We start from the raw sequence: 19,997 nt of genomic DNA on the forward strand, positions 1-19,997 counted from the left end.
TCCTTCTCAAAGAAGGGAATTGTAAGAAATAGCTGTTAGATTCAAAGATGGGTTTTAATTCTTAGACCAGGGACTGACAACAGGCAAGCGGAAAAAGAGAGCATAAATGCCAGCAAGGTCGAATATCAAGCATCAAAAGACAAATAGAAATGCAAGGAATCAGGGAGGATAGCACCTGCTAGATAACAAGGAGCCATGAAGCAATAAAATGCCCTTGAAGAATCTTGGCAAAACACTACTCAAAGATAAGAGGGAGGCCTTGTACAATAGGATGGGGATCAAATTGTGTGTTTCTGTTGATTAAATGTGCTTGCCACCAGGTGGCTGCTGCCCCGCGGGCAAGATGCCTTGCAGGTCGCCGCAGACCGTTTGTACATCTTAAAGGGGCATGTTATATTTAGCTGCTAGATCGGTTTGTACCTTTTCTACTTTTTATAATTTTTCTACCTTTTTACTTTTTAATTTTTACTTGAATGTATTTTTCAAAGCCATAAGCTATGGGGAGCTCCTCCCACTTTTTAAGATGCACTAATTAATTTAAGATCATGAAATCAATTAACTTATTAAAACCAGGCTTTTACTGTGGCCACGTAAAATCCTGGTTGATGTAAATTTGTGCAGAGCCACTGATCCAGACAGTGGCAAAACACAGCAATGATTGATTATATTTTTAATCTGACTCTATTTTTATGATTCAATTTTTGAAAGAATCAAAGGGGGGAGTGTTAGGGAATATATATATATATTTTAATAACAGATTTTAATATGATTAAAATCTAATGATTTAAAGAAATCAGATTATGCTTAAGCTGACCACATGCCAAAGGATGGTGTGATGTATCAGATCCAATCACAGCTGGTAACATCACATCGGCTGACTTAGAAACTGAGAACAATGAAAATGCTGATTTAGCTTAAACTGTGAAAGTGCTGATCTTAGCTTAAAACTGAAAGTGATGATTCTGCTTAACTAGAGAACAAAGGAATGATTGATGTATCAGAGATCCAATCAATGTGATGTAGTTGAACCAACCATAGCTCTGCATGCATGCTGCTGAGCCAATGGTAATAAAGGGGGCGGGTACATCTGCTGCTGTATAAAAACCAGCCATTTTGAATATGATGTTAGTCGGATGAAGGAAGTCAAACAGTGTAAATCACGTGATGCAATAAATCGACTATTTAAAACTTACCACCGGACTCGCAAACTTTTATTTTAGTGTGTTGACCTCAGATCAGTGTGGTCCACTGAAATTAATTACCCGATCTAACAGGGTCTTTCCCGCCTCTTGGAGGCAGGATGGAGACGGGATCAGAAACCATGCATTTGGGAAAATTGCTTGGAGGCGGGGTCGGGCCTGCCCGCCTCTTTTTGCAATTTTAACACCCCACGCGCCTCCATTCCCACCTCCTCGGGCCTGGCAAAATCCAGCCCTACGCCTCTATTTATAAAGCTCAGGATCCCATTTGCTTTATTATTTAAGACGGAAGTGAGTTACGCCCAGAAACATTGGCGCTCGAGTTTCCGTGCTCTTTTATGCAGGTTCAAGGTTCAAAGCACCCGAACCAAGCCCCGCCCACAAGTAGACATTGCAAGTTTCCGCCGATTGCAGGAATGCACTTTAAAAAAAAAAAATCAATTTCAAAAGTACTTAATTTACTAAGAAACTGGCTAATATACACCAATGAAAGTAGTAAATGGTTCAGTATCGATTTTAAGTGATTTTAAATCAGGCTACTCACAGGTGGAGGACTGGACACACTTATTAAAAATGCCTTTTTTTTTGTAATAAACCCATTTTCAGCTGTATTAATAAAAGTGGACCAGGTTACCACACTTAAATACATCAATGAATACTTAACAGAAAGAAAAAAAAATGATTACATTCTATTACACTACTCGAGTGCGCTGGTTCATGGAAGATTTTACGTTTGTGATGATGCAGATGATTTTTTTTTTTTTTTTAAGCAGAAACTGGAACTGGAACCTCTCCAGTGCAATTGCGAGCACATTTTGGCTGTAGTTTTCCATCCAAAGCAGAAAGTCTACCCCATAATCTAGGCTGACACTCCAGTGCAGTACTGAGGGAGTGCTGCACTGTCAGAGGTGCCGTCTTTCAGATGAGGCGTTAAACCGAGGCCCCATATGCCTGCTCAGGTGGACATAAGAGATGCCATTGGACTATTTTAAGAGCAGGGGAGTTCTCCTGGTGTCCTGGTAAACATTTATCCCATCAAAACAGGTTATCTGGTCATTAACCTTATTGTTGTTTATCAGATCTTGCAGTGTACAAATTGGCTGCCGCGTTTCCCTACATTACAACAGTGACTACACTTCAAAAAAGTAATTAATTGGCACTGAAACCCTTTGGGACAGCCTGAAGGAGTGAAAGGCGCTATAGAAATGAGATTTCTTTTTATCTTCACAACAGCCAAGCACAGCAAAAGCCTGAGCAAATGTCAAATACAGAACCAAGCACCAATAACACACTGGCAGACTGGTGAGAAAAGGAAAAGCCCATGGGATCCAAGGGAAAGTGGCAAGTTAGATCCAAAATTGGCTCAGTGGCAGGAAGCCAAGGGTAATGGTTGACAGGTGTTTGTGACTGAAAGGCTGTTTCCAGTGGGGTTCTGCAGGGCTCAGTACCAGGTCCCTTGCTATTTTGTGATATATCAAAGATTTAGACTTCAATGTATAGGGGGCATGATTAAGAAGTTTGCAGTTGATACAAAAATTGGCCGTGTGGTTGATAGTGAGGAAGAAAGCTGTAGACTGCCGGAAGATATCAATGGACTGGTCTGGTGGACAGAAAAGTGGCAAATGGAATTCAATCCAGAGAAGTGTGAGGTAAAACACTTAGGGAGGGCTAACAAGGCAAGGGAATACACAATAAATGGTAGGGCACTGAAGTGTTGAGGAACAGAGTGACCTTGGAGTGCATGTCCACAGATCCCTGAAGGTAGCAGGACAGATAGATAAGGTGGTTAAGAAGGCACACGGGGTACTTGTATTCTATGCCTCAGCTAATAAAGGTAAGAGCAGGGGGTTTTGCTTGAACTGTATAAAACACTAGTTAGACCACAGCGTGCAGTTCTGGTCACCACATTACAGGAAAGATGTAATTGCACTGGAGTAGTGATTTACAAGGATGTTGCCTTCACTGGAGAATTTTAGCTATGAGGAAAGATTGGATCGGCTGGGGTTGTTTTCTTTGGAACAGAGGAGGCTGAGGGAAGACCTAATTGAGGTGTATAAAATTATGAGGGGCCTAGATAGAGTGTCATAGAGTTAGAGTTTTACAGCACAGAACGAGGCCCTTCGGCCCATCGTGTCTGCGCCGCCCATCCATCCCTGTCCAGTCTAATCCCATTTTCCAGCATTTGGTCCATAGCCTTGTATGCAATGGCATTTCAAGTGCTCATCCAAATGCTTCTTGAATGTTGTGAGGGTTCCTGCCTCTACCACCCTTTCAGGCATTGAGTTCCACATTCCAACCACCCTCTGGGTGAAAAAGTTCCTCCTCAAATCCCCTCTAAATCTCCTGCCCCTTACCCTGAATCTATGCCCCCTTGTTATTGACCCCCCTACTAAGGGGAAAAGTTCCTCTTTGTCTACCCTATCTATGCCCCTCATCATTTTGTACACCTCAATCAGGTCCCCCCTCAGCCTTCTTTGCTCCAAGGAAAACAACCCCAGCCTGTCCAGCCTCTCTTCATAGCTGAGGCGCTCCATCCCAGGTAACATCCTGGTGAATCTTCTCTGCACCCTCTCCAAAGCAATCACATCCTTCCTATAGTGAGGCGACCAGAACTGCACACAGTACTCCAGCTGTGGCCTCACCAGCATTTTGTACAGCTCCATCATAACCTCCCTGCTCTTATATTCTATGCCTCGGCTAATGAAGGCAAGTATCCCATATGCCTTTTTAACCACCTTATCTACCTGTTCCGCTGCCTTCAGGGATCTATGTACATGTACACCAAGGTCCCTCTGACCCTCTGTACTTCCTAGGGTCCTACCACTCATTGTGTATTCCCTTGCCTTATTTGTCCGTCCAAAATGCATCACCTCGCACTTTTCAGGGTTAAATTCCATTTGCCACTTTTCCGCCCATCTGACCAACCCGTTTATATCGTCCTGTAGCCTGAGGCTTTCCTCCTCACAATTAACCACCCCACCAATTTTCGTGTCATCTGCGAACTTACTGATCATACCTTTTACATTCTCATCCAAATCATTTATGTAGATCACAAACAACAAGGGACCCAGCACCGATCCCTGAGGTACCCCACTGGACACAGGCTTCCAGTCACAAAAGCAACCTTCGACCATCACCCTCTGCCTCCTGCCACTCAGCCAGTTTAGGATCCAATGCGCCAAGGCACCCTGGATCCCATGGGCTCTTACCTTCTTGACCAGTCTCCTATGCGGGACTTTGTCAAAAGCTTTACTGAAGTCCATGTAAACCACATCCACAGCATTTCCCTCATCCACCCCCCTAGTCACCCCCTCGAAAAATTCAATCAGATTTGTCAGACATGATTTACCCTTGACAAAGCCATGCTGACTATCCCCAATTAATCCTTGCCTCTCCAAGTGGAAGCTAATTTTGTCCCTCAGAAATTTTTCCAATAATGTCCCTACCACAGATGTTAGGCTCACTGGCCTGTAATTCCCTGGTTTATCCCTGCTACCCTTCTTGAATAATGGTACTACGTTAGCTGTTCTCCAGTCCTCTGGTACATCCCCTGTGGCCAGAGAGGTTCTGAAAATTTGTGTCAGAGCCCCTGCAATCTCCTCCTTTGCCTCCCACAGCAGCCTGGGATACATCTCGTCCGGGCCTGGGGATTTATCCACTTTTTGGCCTGCTAAAACCGCTAGCACCTCCTCCCTCTCGATGCTAATATGTTCAAGTATGTCACAGCCCCCTTGCCCGATTTCTATGTCTGCATCGTCTTTCTCCACAGTGAACACAGATGCAAAAAATTCATTTAAAACCCCGCCTACATCATCTGGCTCTACACACAGATTGCCACTTTGGTCCCTAATGGGCCCTACCCTTTCCCTGGTTATCCTCTTGCCCTTAATATACTTATAAAACATCTTAGGATTTTCCTTTATTTTGCTCGCCAGTGTTATTTCATGGCCCCTCCTCGCCCTCCTAATTTCTTTTTTAAGTATGCCCCTGCATTTTTTATACTCCTCTAGGGCTTCTTCCGTCTTTAGTCTTTTGTAACTGCCAAAAGCCCCCCTTTTATTTCTAATGCATTTTTGTATATCCCTTGTCATCCAAGGTTCCCTTTGCTTGTTGGTCCCACCCTTGACCTTTACAGGAACATGTTGGCGTTGTACTCTCTCTATTTCCCTTCTGAAAGTCTCCCACTGTTTTGATGCGGATTTTCCTATAAGTAGCTGCTCCCAGTCCAATTTGGCCAGATCCTGCCTTATCATATTAAAATCGGCCTTCCCCCAATTTAGAACCCTTATTTCTGGGCCGTCTTTGTCTTTTTCCATGACCACCTTAAATCTCACCGAATTGTGGTCACTGTCGCCAAAATGCTCTCCTACTGACACTTCCACCACTTGCCCGGCTACATTCCCCAGAATTAGGTCCAGTACCGCCCCCTCTCTTGTAGGACTTTCTACATGTTGGCTCAAAAAGCTCTCCTGGATGCACTTTAAGAATTCTGCACCCTCTAAGCCTTTCACATTCTGACTATCCCAATTTATATTGGGGAAGTTGAAATCCCCCACTATTATTACCCTATTATTTTTGCACTTTTCTGAGATTTGCCTACATATCTGTTCCTCTATCTCCCCGACTGACTGTTTGGGCGCCTATAGTACACTCCCAGCAAAGTGCTTGCCCCCTTTTTGTTTTTAAGTTCTACCCATATGGCCTCATTAGAGGAACCCGCTAATATATCATCCCTCCTTACAGCAGTAATTGACTCCTTAATTAATATTGCAACACCCCCTCCCCTTTTACACCCCCCTCTGTCTCGCCTGAAGATTCTATACCCCGGAATATTGAGCTGCCAGTCCTGACCCTCCCTCAACCATGTCTCCGTGATAGCAACAATATCGTACTCCCATGTGTTCAACAACAACTTCAGTTCATCCACCTTATTTGCAAGACTCCTTGCATTAAAATAAATGCCTTCCAGCCCTGCCATATTCTCTTTTGCCTTCACATATTTGCTTTGCCTTCCCAGCTGACTTGTTTTTCCCTCTGTATTTGGCTGTAAATCACCCCCTACTATAGCTCCACTCTGTACCCCATCCCCCTGCCAAGTTAGTTTAAACCCCCCCCCAGCAGTGCTAGCAAACCTCCCCGCAAGGATATTGGTTCCCCTCTGGTTCAGGTGTAAACCGTCCGACTTGTACAAGTCCCACCTTTCCCAGAAGCAGACCCAGTGATCCAGGAAACTAAAGCCCTCCCCCCTGCACCATCCCTTTAGCCACGCATTCATCTGTTCTATCTTCCTATTCCTATACTTACTAGCACGTGGCACCGGGAGTAATCCAGAGATTACAACCCTTGAGGTCCTGCTCTTTAATCCTTCACCTAGCTCCCTAAATTCTTGCTGCAGGACCTCATCCCTCTTTTTACCTATGTCGTTGGTACCAATGTGGACCACGACCACTGGCTGTTCACCCTCCCCCTCCAGAATGCCCTGCAGCCGCTCAGTGACATCCTTGACCCTGGCAGGATAGGAAGGACCGATTTACTTTAGCAGAGAGGTCAATAACCAGGGGATATAGATTTAAAGTAATTGGTAGAAGGATTAAAGGGGAGTTGAGGAGAAATGTTTGCACCCAGAGGGTGGTGGGGGTCTGGAACTCACTGCCTGAAAGGGTGGGAGAGGCAGAAACCCTCATCACATTTAAAAAATACTTTGATATGCACTTGAAGTGCCGTAACCTACAGGGCTACGGACCAAGAGCTGGGAGGTGGGATGAGGTTGGATAGCTCTTTCGGCCAGCACAGAGACGATGGGCCGAATGGCCTCCTCCTGTGCTGTAAATTTCTATGATTCTATGGCCACACAAACAAATATAACTTTACAAAAGCCCTTACAGAAAAGCAGATCAGTCTGACAAATTCACCAATCCATCACCCAAAACAGTGTGTTTGAAGGAGGCTCAGGTCAGAGAGAGGGCTACAACACCGTAGCCCTGATTGTCCGAGTTGTGCTCCCTTGGAACGTAGGATTGGTGAATTAACTCCATGAACACTTTGGAAAACCTTGGGCTTCTCACCAAACCCCTAACAATGGACAGGCATGGGCGAAGTGAGGGAGCGATGAGGATTGGGAAAGATAGCAAAAATTAGATCTCAGTGAAATCATTCTTTAGCAATTACAAAGGACCAAATCCTCCAAGAAGCCTAACTGTGAGGAAGTAAACAGCAGTCACTTTATCCAGAAGGAAGAGGTCAAGAATGAGCGTCAAAACCTACCAGTGATCACAACCTGCATAACTTCACTCAAATTATGGTTACATAGAATCTGCTTGGCCTAATTTATAATACTTCAAGAAGGTGTGGAAGAATCAGGTTTCTGAAAAGGATAGGTCAGAGCAGGAAGATTTATTATTCAGAATGGAAACCATTTCTAATTGAGAAACAATCAGAGACTTCTTTATCCTAAATGATATGGATGTAATTTCCTCAGACCTGCTTTCGCTTGTAAACAGGAATTCCACCACACTTCCAGCAAAGTTATGGTGGCAGAGGAAATTCTGGGCCTATGTGTTTCTGTACATTAATGGACAATATCCATATGGTTCCATGTGGAAGTTTGCAAACGTCTCATCCTGCTTGAGAATCACAAATGATCTTGGACCTTCTTTAGAACAAAATAGATGAAACTTAGGAACTCTTACCATCTACCACCAAGCTTAGAATTTAGACATGGGGTGGACATGACAGATCAAGATCGATTAATAAACAAAGTATTGGAGAACATGTGACGAGTTTACATATCTATCAAAAATACATTAAATCTTTGAGTAGGTAATGCTGTTGCGGTCCTTCAAATCAGAGGGCGAGACTACACCAATAATGCCCGCCATTCGTACTTCGAGGTGGTGAGAAGCAGGAGTGCTCCCCTGACTCCTGTCCTCACAAGTACTCGCTCCAACGCCCCCTCCTGGGACTTGCCTTTGGGCCGCTGTCAGCATGTCGCGGGGCACCGGCAGATCACGCAGAAAATGTTAATGAGGCCCAATGACCAATTTCAGGGTCTCAGGCCTCCCGTATGGGCGCACGCTGTCACAACGCCACTGGTTATGGTCCCGGAAACAGCTGCAACCATTTTCCACCCCAAAGAAACAAAACACATCCAAACAACCACCAACAAACATTTCAAACAAAAGAAAATGGTTACTACCAATGGGAGAGAATTCTATCATTCCGATAGTGCCTCCAGCTATAGGAACTGGGGCTCGCATTAACGGGAAACAACGTGCACAACATGTGTACAGAGTCAAACCCAATTAACTTTAAACTTAACAAGCCCAAACAGAACCAACATGGATCATTTCAGCTGAACTACTTGGTTCTGCACTCATCACACAACCAATCCTGAATGGAAAAAAAATCATGGAAGGCCCTTTACGTGAAATAAATGACAACTAGTTTGAACGTCCTGAAATAATCAATTCTCTTATACCTTGCAACATCTACTGCAAGAACCTCTCTGGGATTGTCGGCATTTGACTTGGTGGTCTTCACCCCACTGCCAATGAAAAGTCCAGCCTGGAGAAAGGGAGGGCAGAAATCAATAAAGCACAGGAGCGGGATTGATCAAAACATTACAAAAATACAACTCGCCATTGTCAATATTAGAGCCTGGTTCTCAGTGCAGAATAAACAAAGTCGAAACACATATCAGCAACACCTGGAAGAATGAAGGATTCCAGGTGAGACGTCCACCTTTGGTGGATTTGGGGCTTCACTGAAGCTCCTCCACCCCAAATCAGCAGCTCTGCCTCCGCAGAGATCTACTGAAGGTCTGTTTCACCTTTTCCACCGACCTAAACCGTCTCCTTCATTCTCCCTTTTCCGCCATTTTACATTCCTCTGATAGACGTGAAAAACTTTCAGTTTTACCTTCTGTAAGTTGACTTTCCACATCCATTTTTCCACATGTTCTGTGCAATTTCTGTGTCTTTGTTCAAGTTTGCTTTATAGCTTTCAACTTTGCCTTAAACCTTAACTCACAATTATACTTTTCCTGTTCAACGTGAGGGGTGGGGGCAATTCAACTGTTAATTTTTGCAAAAACGTAGATGTGAGTAAAAGGTGGTGGAACGTCAGTTGAAAGTGCTAACAGACCATTGGTTCATGTTTAAGCTCTGACCACGTGGAAAATAGACGATGAGCATTAATGAGGAGTGAATAAGGTCATTTTTGCTCATCAAGGATGTGTTAAGATTAATATAGAACTCGTGTAATTTTCCTTAGTCACAGTCAAATCAAAAAGGGGGTATCTCACTTCAGGTCAAATTTGGCATGAGGGAGCTTAATGAATGGGAAGCTTTGAAGTATCAGCCCAGTGACGGAGGAGTTTTTAGCAGAGAGCATGGTGGCCTGGTCATTGATGGGTATACTACAGTCGATTAGCTGGAGGAGGGGAGGAGGAGCAGGGGATTAGGAAGTGCACAACTTGCAACATGTCCTACCAAAGGCACAGGTCTAATGCAGTACTCCTAGGCATGCTGGAGGAAGTACATGAGGAGAGTTGCGCTCACCAGGGAGGCTGTAATGGAGATGAGGCACCCAGAAAGCCATCTATAATCCACTACCAGGTCATCACTGCCCTCAACTTCAACACCACAGGGCCCTTCCAGTCACCCACAGGGAACATCTCAGGAGCCAACCACTTTGTTTGGCCTTTGGAGAACTGATTTTCCTTTATGCACAATAAAAAAATGACAATATATAGCGAATGTGAATTCGTTTTGTTAACGTGTTAGTGGCAGTGGGAGACTAATTGCATAGCTCTTTCAAAAAAAAACTTGCATATATATAGCGCCTTTCACGACCACTGGACGTCTCAAAGCGCTTTACAGCCAATGAAGTACTTTTGAAGTGTAGTCACTGTTGTAATGTGGGGAAACGCAGCAGCCAATTTATGCACAGCAAGGTCCCACAAACAGCAATGTGATAATGACCAGATCATCTGTTTTTGTTATGTGGGTTGAGGGACAAATGTTGGCCAGGACACCGGGGATAACTCCCCTGCTCTTCCTCGAAATAGTGCCATGGGATCTTTTACGTCCACCTGAGAGAGCAGACGGGGCCTCGGTTTAACATCTCATCGGAAAGATGGCACCTCCGACAGTGCAGCACCCACTCAGCACTGCACTGGAGTGTCAGCCTAGCTTTATGTGCTCAAGTCCCTGGAGTGGGACTTGAACCCACAACCTGCTGACTCAAGAGCCAGCACAGGCCAAATGGCCTCCTTCTGTGCTGTAAGATTCTATATAGGCCTAGAAATTGGGTATAGCCCCGCTTGAGGCGTTAGAACTGGCGATGCGCAAAGTTTATAGCCAGACGAAACTTATCGCCGCCTGGCGCGATATTGGGTTGCATCGCCCCCAAAGGGGATTGAGGCGCTAAATCAGCCGTTGCACGGTGCTCTTAAGGCGCAAAAGGTCAGGCGCTACTCAATTTCGACACAGACGGGCGCAGCGCAGGTGAACTCAATTACGGGAAAGCACGAGACCTCCAGGCGCCGGCCGGCTCTTAAAGGGGTGGGTCAGTCAGCCTGAGCTTCAACACCCAACGCCCTGTAGGCCTCAGATTTGGCGCTCGCCCTTGTCTGGCGGTACAGACTTGTTCATCATGGAGAAGGTTAGACAGAGAGCAGAGCGCTTCAGCACTGAGGCTCTGGACCACTTGGTGGCTGCAGTTGAACACCGTCGAGAGGTCCTGTATCCGGATAATGGCAAGAGGCCGAATCAGAAGGCTTATCGACGATCTTGGAGGGAGGCTGCTGTGAGGGTGAACTCCAGCAGCATGGCGACCAGGACCCCTGTTCAGTGCAGGAAGAAATTCAACGACCTCACACGGATCTTTAGGGTGAGTGATGGTTTACCAAAATTGTGCTTCCCTCCATCTGCAGCTGACTTCGGGCACCCTGCTGCAATGATGCGCCAATGGCCATCTGTCAGTATGCACCCATGGCCCTTTCTGGGCACACACATGGACAGATGTCTCAAGGCCTCATGTAAGGGCTCTTGCACCATGGGGGGCATGCGATGAGGTCTCAAGGCATCGTGTAACAGAACCTCCTTCTTTCCCCTGCAGTCCAAGCTGGCGATGATTCGAAAGAAGCAGCGTCGAACCGGTGGCGGACCTGCACAAGTGGTCACTCTCACGGATCTGGAGGAGAGAGTGCACCAGATTCTTGGAGGGCGTCTGTCTGGTCCAGTCACCACTGCATCTGCCGACCCCATTACCGACAGCGAGGGTAAGACTCTCACCTTTTCCACCTGTTGCCTTCCACTTGGTCCCCCCGCCAGCATGCATCCTCAGTGTGCAGCCATGTCAGAGCCGTGCCACAATCTGGCATGCCTTTCAGCAAAGCTGTCCTTTTGCTAAAGCCACTCTTCCACCTCCCACTTTCAGATGAAGCAGCACCAACTCGGGCTCAACGCGCTGAAGCTGCCAGTGCCAGTGCCACCGGAGGCGAGGACCAGGAGGAATCCGGACCAGCCGCTGCAGAATCCGGGGAGCGGAGACATCTGCAGACTGGGGATAGTAGTCCCCTGGAGGGGAGGGGGGTGGCTCTGAGGATGAACCAGTTGCCGGACCAAGCGGCATGCAGCAACACACGGGGGATAGGCAAGTTCGGCCACCGTCTCCCCGCAGGGCAAGGCAGGTTGTCATGACTGCTGCACAGAGTGCAGATGAGGTCCGTAGCCTGGCTGAGATGAGCAAACAGGCCCGGGTCAGACACACGGAGCTGATGGCTGCAGTGGAGAAGATGCCTGAGTCAATAGATTCATTGGCTAGGAGTATGTTGGACTTCGGGGCAACAATGGAGAGGACTCTCCAGGTGTTCGGGGAAACAATGGACAGGTCTATCCAGGGCTTCAGGGCCACAATGGACAGGACTATCCAGGCCTTCGGCCCAACAATGGAGAGGACTGTCCACGGCTTTGAGTCGGCAATGGAAAGGACTGTTCAGGGCTTCGGACAATCCCTGGAAAGGTCTGTGCAGGGCTTGTCCGAGGCAGTGGAGCGGTCAGCACGGGCCTTGTCCGAAGCCATGGGAAGAACTGTCCAGGCCTTCTCCGAAGCACTGGCACACAGGTCCTCACTGTTGCCACACAGTCACTTGCTGGGCTCCTCCACCGCCAGATTGACGCAACGCGTTCTCTCACTGCAGCCACCCTCTCTGCATCAGATAGGATCACCCCGGGCCCTTCCACTCCCGTACAAGGCCAGGAATCAGTGGAGCATGCGATTGTGGCGGATGAGCCGAGCCTCAGATAGCCAGTGTGTCGTCTGACCATGGTGCAGGTGTCCTCTCTCAGCAGGAGAGCATTGCACATGCCAGCTCTGGGACGCCTGCATTGCAGCTGCCACCACCTGCAGGCCACACTGCTTCCAGCCATGGTCACAGCAAGCATCCTGCGTCCGCACCCTCCAAGCCCAGAGGTCGGCCAGGCCGTCCCTCAGGGGCTTCTGCGCTTCCAGACAGTCAGCAAGCATCCCCCAGCCTTGAGCCCGCCACTGGGGTCCAATTACGTAGGAGCAGCAGGGAGGGAAGGGGCCGGGCGCAGAAGAGAAGTCGTTCTCCCTCAAGGGGCCAGTTGTAGAGGGAGGTGCGGAGACGTGTGTTTGTCCAAATTCAAGGACACCCTCACCTGCTGTTATATTTGCAGAAGGTTTGTTGAGTTTTGCGGCTTTGCTGAACAGTTCACAGTTATTTTGAAATTTATGGTTTCTGCTCACATTACGTTGTTTAGCTGTAATGAAAGACTTGTGTCAATAAACAGAAGTTTCAATGTTGCATGGTGCATGTGACTACTTTCAGTGATGCTGGCATTCAGAGGCCCTCAAACATCCAAAGTGTGCATGAGTTAAGACGCTCATCATTCCGCCACAGGGGTGTCGACACGAGTCCAGAGGAGCCTCTGACGTATGGACCTTCCACTTTCAGCAGCCCTTCCATCTTCCTCCTCCTCCTCCTCCTGCTCTTCCTCCTGCTCCTCCTCATACTCCTCCGCCTGCTTGTGCAGGGTCCGAGGGAAGGTAATGAATTGACGCGTTCGCCTATAAAGGGCATCTGTCACTTGCCGGATGCAACAGCGGACTGCAGCCTGAGCGACAGTCGCATTGTCCCCAATGGCTGACTGAAAGGATCCGTTGGCATAAAAATGGAGGCCAACAATCAGTTTAGCCATCACGGACAGAGAGGTTCTGCAGCATTCACGCGGCTGCAGATCCTGACCAAGCAGGTGGCACAGATCAGTAACAATGTCCCTCCAGATTCGGAGCCTTCGCAAACACTGCTCCTCCGACATGTCAAGGCTTGTCACCTGCTGCCTAAAGACCCTCGCAGCATCCTGTCGGATTGGCCGACCTCCATTGCCCCTCCTCATTCTGGCCAATCCCGGCCCTCTCTCCCACCGTCTCTCTGCCCCTTCACAGTGTTGGGCGATGAGGCCGTCGCCCTCCAAACAAGCTCCCATTCCGATGCCAGTTGGTCAAAAGGCTTTTAGGTGTAGTGCTGCAAGTGCTTCGGACAGGGTTGAAGGTCCCAAGTACTGTAAAGCTAAATTCCCAGAACTCCGCTCCACATTAGCTCGCCAACTCTCTCTAGCAGCAATCGCAATGAGCAGGCCAAGTGGCAGAAGATTCTGCACTAGAGCTGTCCCCTTTAAATAGCGCCGCCCTACTCCGAGAAGGGCCTGTTAGCCCTCCCTCGAACTGTCACTAATAGCGCTGGGCGCTAAGACTCCGGGCGCCACCCAATATGCGCTCAGGCGCTCCTAAAAGGCGTTGCACACTGGAATGACGTCATGAGCTGCTTGCGCTCGCGCGCAAACACTTAACGCAGGCGCTAAATGTATAGTCAATATCTGAGTTGGCGCTATCTTCATAGTGTTCGCCCCAACATAGGGCTTCGCCCCAATTCTAGGTCTCTTTAGGCGCTCAGCGCCGGCGCTACCAACCCAATTTCTAGGCCTATGATTCTATTCTATATGGGGCACATACATCTTCCTGGTGCCAGTGGGTAGCTACAAATGGTACAGAAACCCCTCTCACTATCTGTGACAAACACTGATACACCTGCATCAGTGCCAGGGGTATCCTTTAGAGGCTGCAGCACAGGAGAAGGAAGCAATTCAGCCCATCGCACTTGTGCTGGTGCTAGTTCTTCAAATGGAGCTACCTACTCTAGTTCAATTTCACTGCCCGTGCCTCATTGCCTAGATTTCAACAACAATTTATTCATCTCTACAACAAAAAAAGGCATTTTTTTTTTTTTTTTTTTTTTTTTTAAAAAGGCAGGAATCATGGCCTCCAGGAGACAATATAACAATACCAGTTAGGTGAAATATTCTGAGCAACAATCACAATACAAAATACGACCAGAGTCAGAATAGAAAGATGAAGCGGAGGGTTGTTCATTCAGGGTCAGAGAGGGGAAGGTCAGAGAGGATAGTGAAAACACGACAAAGGGGTACGACCATCACAGCCAGTCAGTCTCCATCTTACTCCCCCATCTCTTTCACTCAGATCAGTACTCAAAATATTTTCCTTTGTAAGAATTCACACTACATGCTCAATGTCTGGACTCTGCGACTGTCCTTAGAAAGAAAAGGTCATTTGCAGCAGCTGTACACGTCCATCAGGACACCCCACACAGAACGTATTCTCCATCATACAAGCCAAGGCAGGCCACGCTCAGGAAACTTCTTGCAAGCATTTCGAACACGAAGTAGCCAATTTCATGGCTAGGCTCAGTGACTTTGTCCCCCCCTTCAGTGTGTCTTCTCTGTTTATACATTTAGTTGTACACACTGATCGAATTGAAGGAAAATAGTTTGAAGAAACTATGAGTAATTTGATCAGTTTGGTGATGGGTAGTTTTGAGGTGGGGGTGTGGCGGGGGGGGGGGGGGGGGAAGGAGAAAGATGGATTTGATTGCTCAGTATTTTGCTTGTTATTCACTGCAATAGTTATAATTGCTTAAATGAATAGCCCAGATAACTGAATAAGATTTACTGCCAAAGTGTTGGTCATTTAAATGGGCTCCACTGTATAACAAGCAAGCTATTTATTGAGAGCGCTGTATTTAAGAATAAAGAATGTTCTGTGGTTGTGCTAGTGACAGAAATTAAGGCAGAGTTTGACCAGGCCTGCAGATCAACTCCGTGAAATGTTTCTTATAAAAATCCCGAATCTCAGAATAATCTCAGAGTACGGGGATGTATCTAGTGCCTGCATTTGGAGAGAGTGCGGTATAACCCCACAACCATATACAGCAGCAGGAATGCTACTTTCCTTTTAAACCAAAAAAAGAGTCCAGACAGATTGCATTATTACAGGAATGCTCACTGTTGTAGAGATCTACACACCTTGAAGTTGGAATGCACCCGGTTATTATAAAATATTCCCAGGGGAGTAAACTCAGACTGACCCTCTGGGTATTGACCCACGGACTCTCCAGTAGGAGCACGGTGGAAGATGAACCAAATCCCCACATCCTAGGGAAAAAAACAAGAAATATTAAAACTAACAAATGTAGGATGGAGGTTGTCTTGCCATTTTAGGCTTGTAAGCCTTTTATTTGGATGCAGTGTCTTAACTGCCTGATACTATTACCTTCTGTGGGTAACCAATAGATGCTTCAGATCAGTGTCCCCTACTACAGCCATGGCTGGCTCGTGCCTGCCTGATGGTGGGGCTGGACAGTCATTTCAATTCAAAAAAAAAATGTACCTTTTATTTGTAGAGAAGTTTTTCCCGCGCCTTCAAAATAAAACAATCCCAAAACACTAAGGATAATTTTCACCACTTGGGTGATAAACTGACTGAGGGGGGGTCACTCACCTGCCCAATATTCAATTTTGATTTCCATTGAAATTCTTGAAAATGGGAAAGATTCCATAACAGACAGAGGGTGAGAATTAATCCCTTTGAGTTTACAACCTCGCAGGCGAGAGATCCTCAACGCAGCCCCTCCCATCGATACATTTTGGCGTTTTCAGCTATATAACCTACGGGGATTTTCGCTCGAAGCTACAATATGAGTTAGGTTCCAGATTCTGAGGTTTTAATTCCCAAAGACTCAACACTATTTACTTGGAGAAAAAAAATGCAGTTGCTCAACCAAAAGAAGACTGAGGGTCTGAGAGTTCTCACAAAAGGTAATGAGCCAGCCATTAGGACTATTAGGGGGAAAAATTCAGTATCGTCCCATTTGGGGTGCCATTATCGGCTGTGCGCAAAGTTCAGCGCCTGGCGCTAATTATCGCCTCCGGCAGCAAATTTGGCTTTTATCGCCCCTGGAGGTGATTGGAGCGCTAAATTAGGCGCTTCACACCTGTCTTAAGGCGCAAAGGCCGAGGAGCGAGGCGCTACCTCAGAGCGCTGGCGAAGCAAGGAAGGGCAAATCAACATAAACCTGCAAAGTGCTGCTCAGTACTCAAAACTCCTTCACACAGCGTTGAATCTCTCCAGAAGTCTCTCTCTCTCTCTCAGAATGCGTGGTGCAAAAATGTCACCGACAAAAAAAGGCAGGAAGCGGTCGCCTTTAAATAGCGCTCCCCCAGTCCCTTTCTGACAGCACAACGCTCCCCTCAACCTGTCGTTGCTAGCGGCAGGCGGTAAGGTGGGGGCGCCACTCAATATCCGGTCCGGGGCGCTAACGGGGCGTTGCGCTCTCGAATGACGTCACAATCTGCCAGTGCAGGAGATCGTGGCGGTAGTGTTTAGCGCCGCCGCAAAATGTCTAGTTAATTTCGCGAGCGGCACAAATATCGGCGCGCCCGGGCGCTAGTTGCTTTGCGCCCCAATTGGCGCCCTCTTAAGGCACTAACGGGAGGCGCAAACAACTGAATTTTTCCCCCTTATTGTTTGGGACAACATTCCAGCCATAGCTCAGTGGGTAGCACTCGCGCCTCCGAGTCAGAAGGTTGTGGGTTTAAGTCCCACTCCAGAGACTGAGCACAAAAATCTAGGCCGACACTTCGGTGCAGTGCTGAGGGAGGTGCTGCACTGTTGGAGGCGCCGACTCTTGGACAAGATATTAAGCCGAGGCCCCCGTCTGTCCTCTTAGGTGGGTGAATGTAAAAGATCGCATGACACTATTCGAAGAAGAATAGGCGAGTTCTCCTCAGTGTCCTGGCCAACATTTAACCCGCAACCAACATCAGTAAAATAGATGATCCCATCGTTTATTTCATTGCGTGTATTGTGAATGGGCTGCGCAGAAAGGGGCCGCGCACCCAAAAACGATTAACAGAAACATTGCCAGTGACTAGCCAGAGCAAATCTGTAACACCCGCCCAGCTCTTAAGCTTGGCATTCAAAAACTGATTTTAAAAGTCAATTAAAATATGTCTTACCCGAGCTCCAGCCGCTGCATTGTTGATTAGATGGTTGTTTGGATTGGAGATCCAAAAGGTTGTGACAGCCCTGTAAATTAATATTCCACATTAGTGGCAAGTAGTAATGCAGCAATGCAATAGAACGGATCTTTTAGCAGGCGGGTTCGAGCAGTAAATCTACTGAATGAGTTATACCTTTCAACAACTCATGCTTCTGTCACACAAGTTTAAAAGAGACCCAGGTTCTCACCCCAGTGCAATGCTTCCTCCTCCATTTATTGGATTGGGCAACTTTGCTGCACGTGCATGAGAAGCACATAGATGTTTGAGAGATGTCATAAGGCACTATATAAATGCCATGCTTTTTTTACCATTTGGTATTGCTGGTATCCCAAGCCTGGTGTTGCTATTCTGGTGCCCCAGATATCCAGAGTGTTATTTCTTCTACAACCCCAGCAAAATGCACCAAGTAGAAGATGTCATTTCACTCCATATTAAGTGATTAAAACTCCATCGAGGTGTTATACAATAAGCATTTATTCCGAGACAAAAACAATGTCATTTTAATCTGAAGTGAAATTTGTCGAATGGTGGAATAATTTTACAACTGGAACTATTTCGTCCCTCACTACAGCACTGTGCTGGTGCCAGCTCCAGTCCACTACCTACAGGTTGCAGGTTCATGCCCCACTTGAGGACGCAAGGACATAACCGAGGCTGGTACTCCAGTGCAGTGTTACTGATGATGCAGCCTTTCAGCCGAGAGGTTAAACTCATGTCCTGCCTGCCTATTCTGGCGGACAGTAAAAGATTCGGTGATTAACTGCTTTGTTAACTGTTGCTACAGAGGGGAATTTTAACCCCCAAAAATGAGTGGGATGTAAAAATGCAAAACTCAAACCCAACTCACCCACTTCCGGTTTTAGCGGAGGTGGTATTTGGAGTGGGGGGTGGGGGTGACCAGCCCGCTCCCAGGAGGCGAACGCTAACTTAAATATTTTAATGAGGCTGCGTGCCTCTGATTTTATCTCCATTTTAGATTTAACTCTGGCCGGCCAGGATTCCTGAGCCTCGGGAAACCCAGCAGCTAAAGGGAGGCAAGGACTGCTGTGCCTTTCCGGCACTGCTGGTGGGCCAAGATCACCCCCCCGCCCACCGACCCTACAAGCCACTCTGTACCCAGCGCCCCCCCTCGCGATTTCTACCCCAGCAGCACCAACTTACCTGCTCCTGGGCTGCAGCCTCTGCTACAGCATCCCCTGCCCGACAGCCAAGCCAAGCCTGTTAATCAGGCTAGCTTCCGGGCGGGGAAACGGTTTCAAATAAAGCGCGCACACGGTGGAATCAAAACCAGAATCCCACCCCGGCTTGAAAATCCCACCGCAGTAAATATCAGCCATAGAATCTATACCACAGAAACAGGACATTCGGCACAACTGGTCTTCGTCGGTGTCTGTACTCCACACGAGCCTCCTCCTATTCTAACTATCTCTTCCCACCCCCAATCCCCATCTCTCTCTATTCCCTTCTCCCTCACAAATGTTTAAGGACCACGGTGTTTGACTGCATCAGAGTCACTCCCAACGTATCATGTGAAGCACTTGGAGCCATTTCAATGTGATAAAATGCAAGTCTGGGTAGAGTAATGTTGCATTTATAATCTGTGCTATGGAATTGAAGCTAAAACCACAGACGTTACTAGTTATTTTTATTTAGTTTTTCATGTAGAAGTTAAACTAAAAAAAAAACACCATATTAGCTCCATAAATCACTTGAGCAAGTAAAAAAAGGTCAAGATAGCCCTGTTAAATCAAATTCTTCTCTTCCTTTTGAGATTTTCAACATACCAGCAAGAGTGGAGAATCAGACCATATAATGTGTACTTTAAGAAACCTAGTTATAAATAAATTAAAATATAATGTGGCCAAATTTGACCAATGTGTGACACTGACAAGAAACCTTCCACTCGAGGCGATGCACCCATAATTTCCCAATGTGCAAGGCTGGTGGGGGAGGGTCCCGGACGGTAATGGGCATATGTAAAATTGTTCCAGAAATGGCCTTAATAAAATGTCCACACTCCTGTCATACACAATGGTGAAAGGTGGCACAGCCGGTTTACTTTGAGTGAGGAAAATCTTCACAATTTACTCAAGTTATTCCTCACTTCAGAAGTATTCTGCTGTTCAGTTTTTAGGCATCTGCAATTTCCACTTGTGTAGATGATCACTAGATGGCCAGAAAGACTGATACACGACACGCACAAAGAAGAAGATTCGCCATGCTATGAATATATAAAATCCTGCAATCACAATTCCAGTGTAACCGTGAATTTAATCAAGGATTTTTGAAGGAAAATAGGCCTTGAATTTCCTCCGTATTTGCACCTAGAGACACGTGTAACCAGAGTGCAAATCAA

At 46.9% G+C, this 19,997-nt stretch overlaps 2 protein-coding genes across 5 annotated transcripts in view; both read right to left on the reverse strand.

Annotated features, from left to right (window-relative positions):
- Positions 1-19,997, reverse strand: part of cemip (cell migration inducing hyaluronidase 1) — a 247,262-nt gene that overhangs the window by 215,162 nt on the left and 12,103 nt on the right. The gene's annotated exons all lie outside the window — the stretch shown is intronic.
- The window catches only part of LOC147100145 (cell surface hyaluronidase CEMIP2-like), a 114,732-nt gene that overhangs the window by 84,188 nt on the left and 10,547 nt on the right, over positions 1-19,997 (reverse strand). For all 4 annotated transcript variants that reach the window (XM_085968880.1, XM_085968881.1, XM_085968879.1 and 1 more), the window contains 3 exons: positions 17,597-17,666; positions 15,605-15,733; positions 8,677-8,762 (listed from right to left, as the gene is read on the reverse strand). In XM_085968880.1, coding sequence (XP_085825006.1) covers positions 8,677-8,762; positions 15,605-15,733; positions 17,597-17,666 — 285 coding nt within the window. The remainder of the gene's footprint in view (positions 1-8,676; positions 8,763-15,604; positions 15,734-17,596; positions 17,667-19,997) is intronic.

Source organism: Somniosus microcephalus, chromosome 27 (genome assembly GCF_052327205.1).
Source record: "Somniosus microcephalus isolate GS21.2 chromosome 27, FLI_Smic_1.0, whole genome shotgun sequence".
Lineage (NCBI taxonomy): Eukaryota > Metazoa > Chordata > Chondrichthyes > Squaliformes > Somniosidae > Somniosus > Somniosus microcephalus.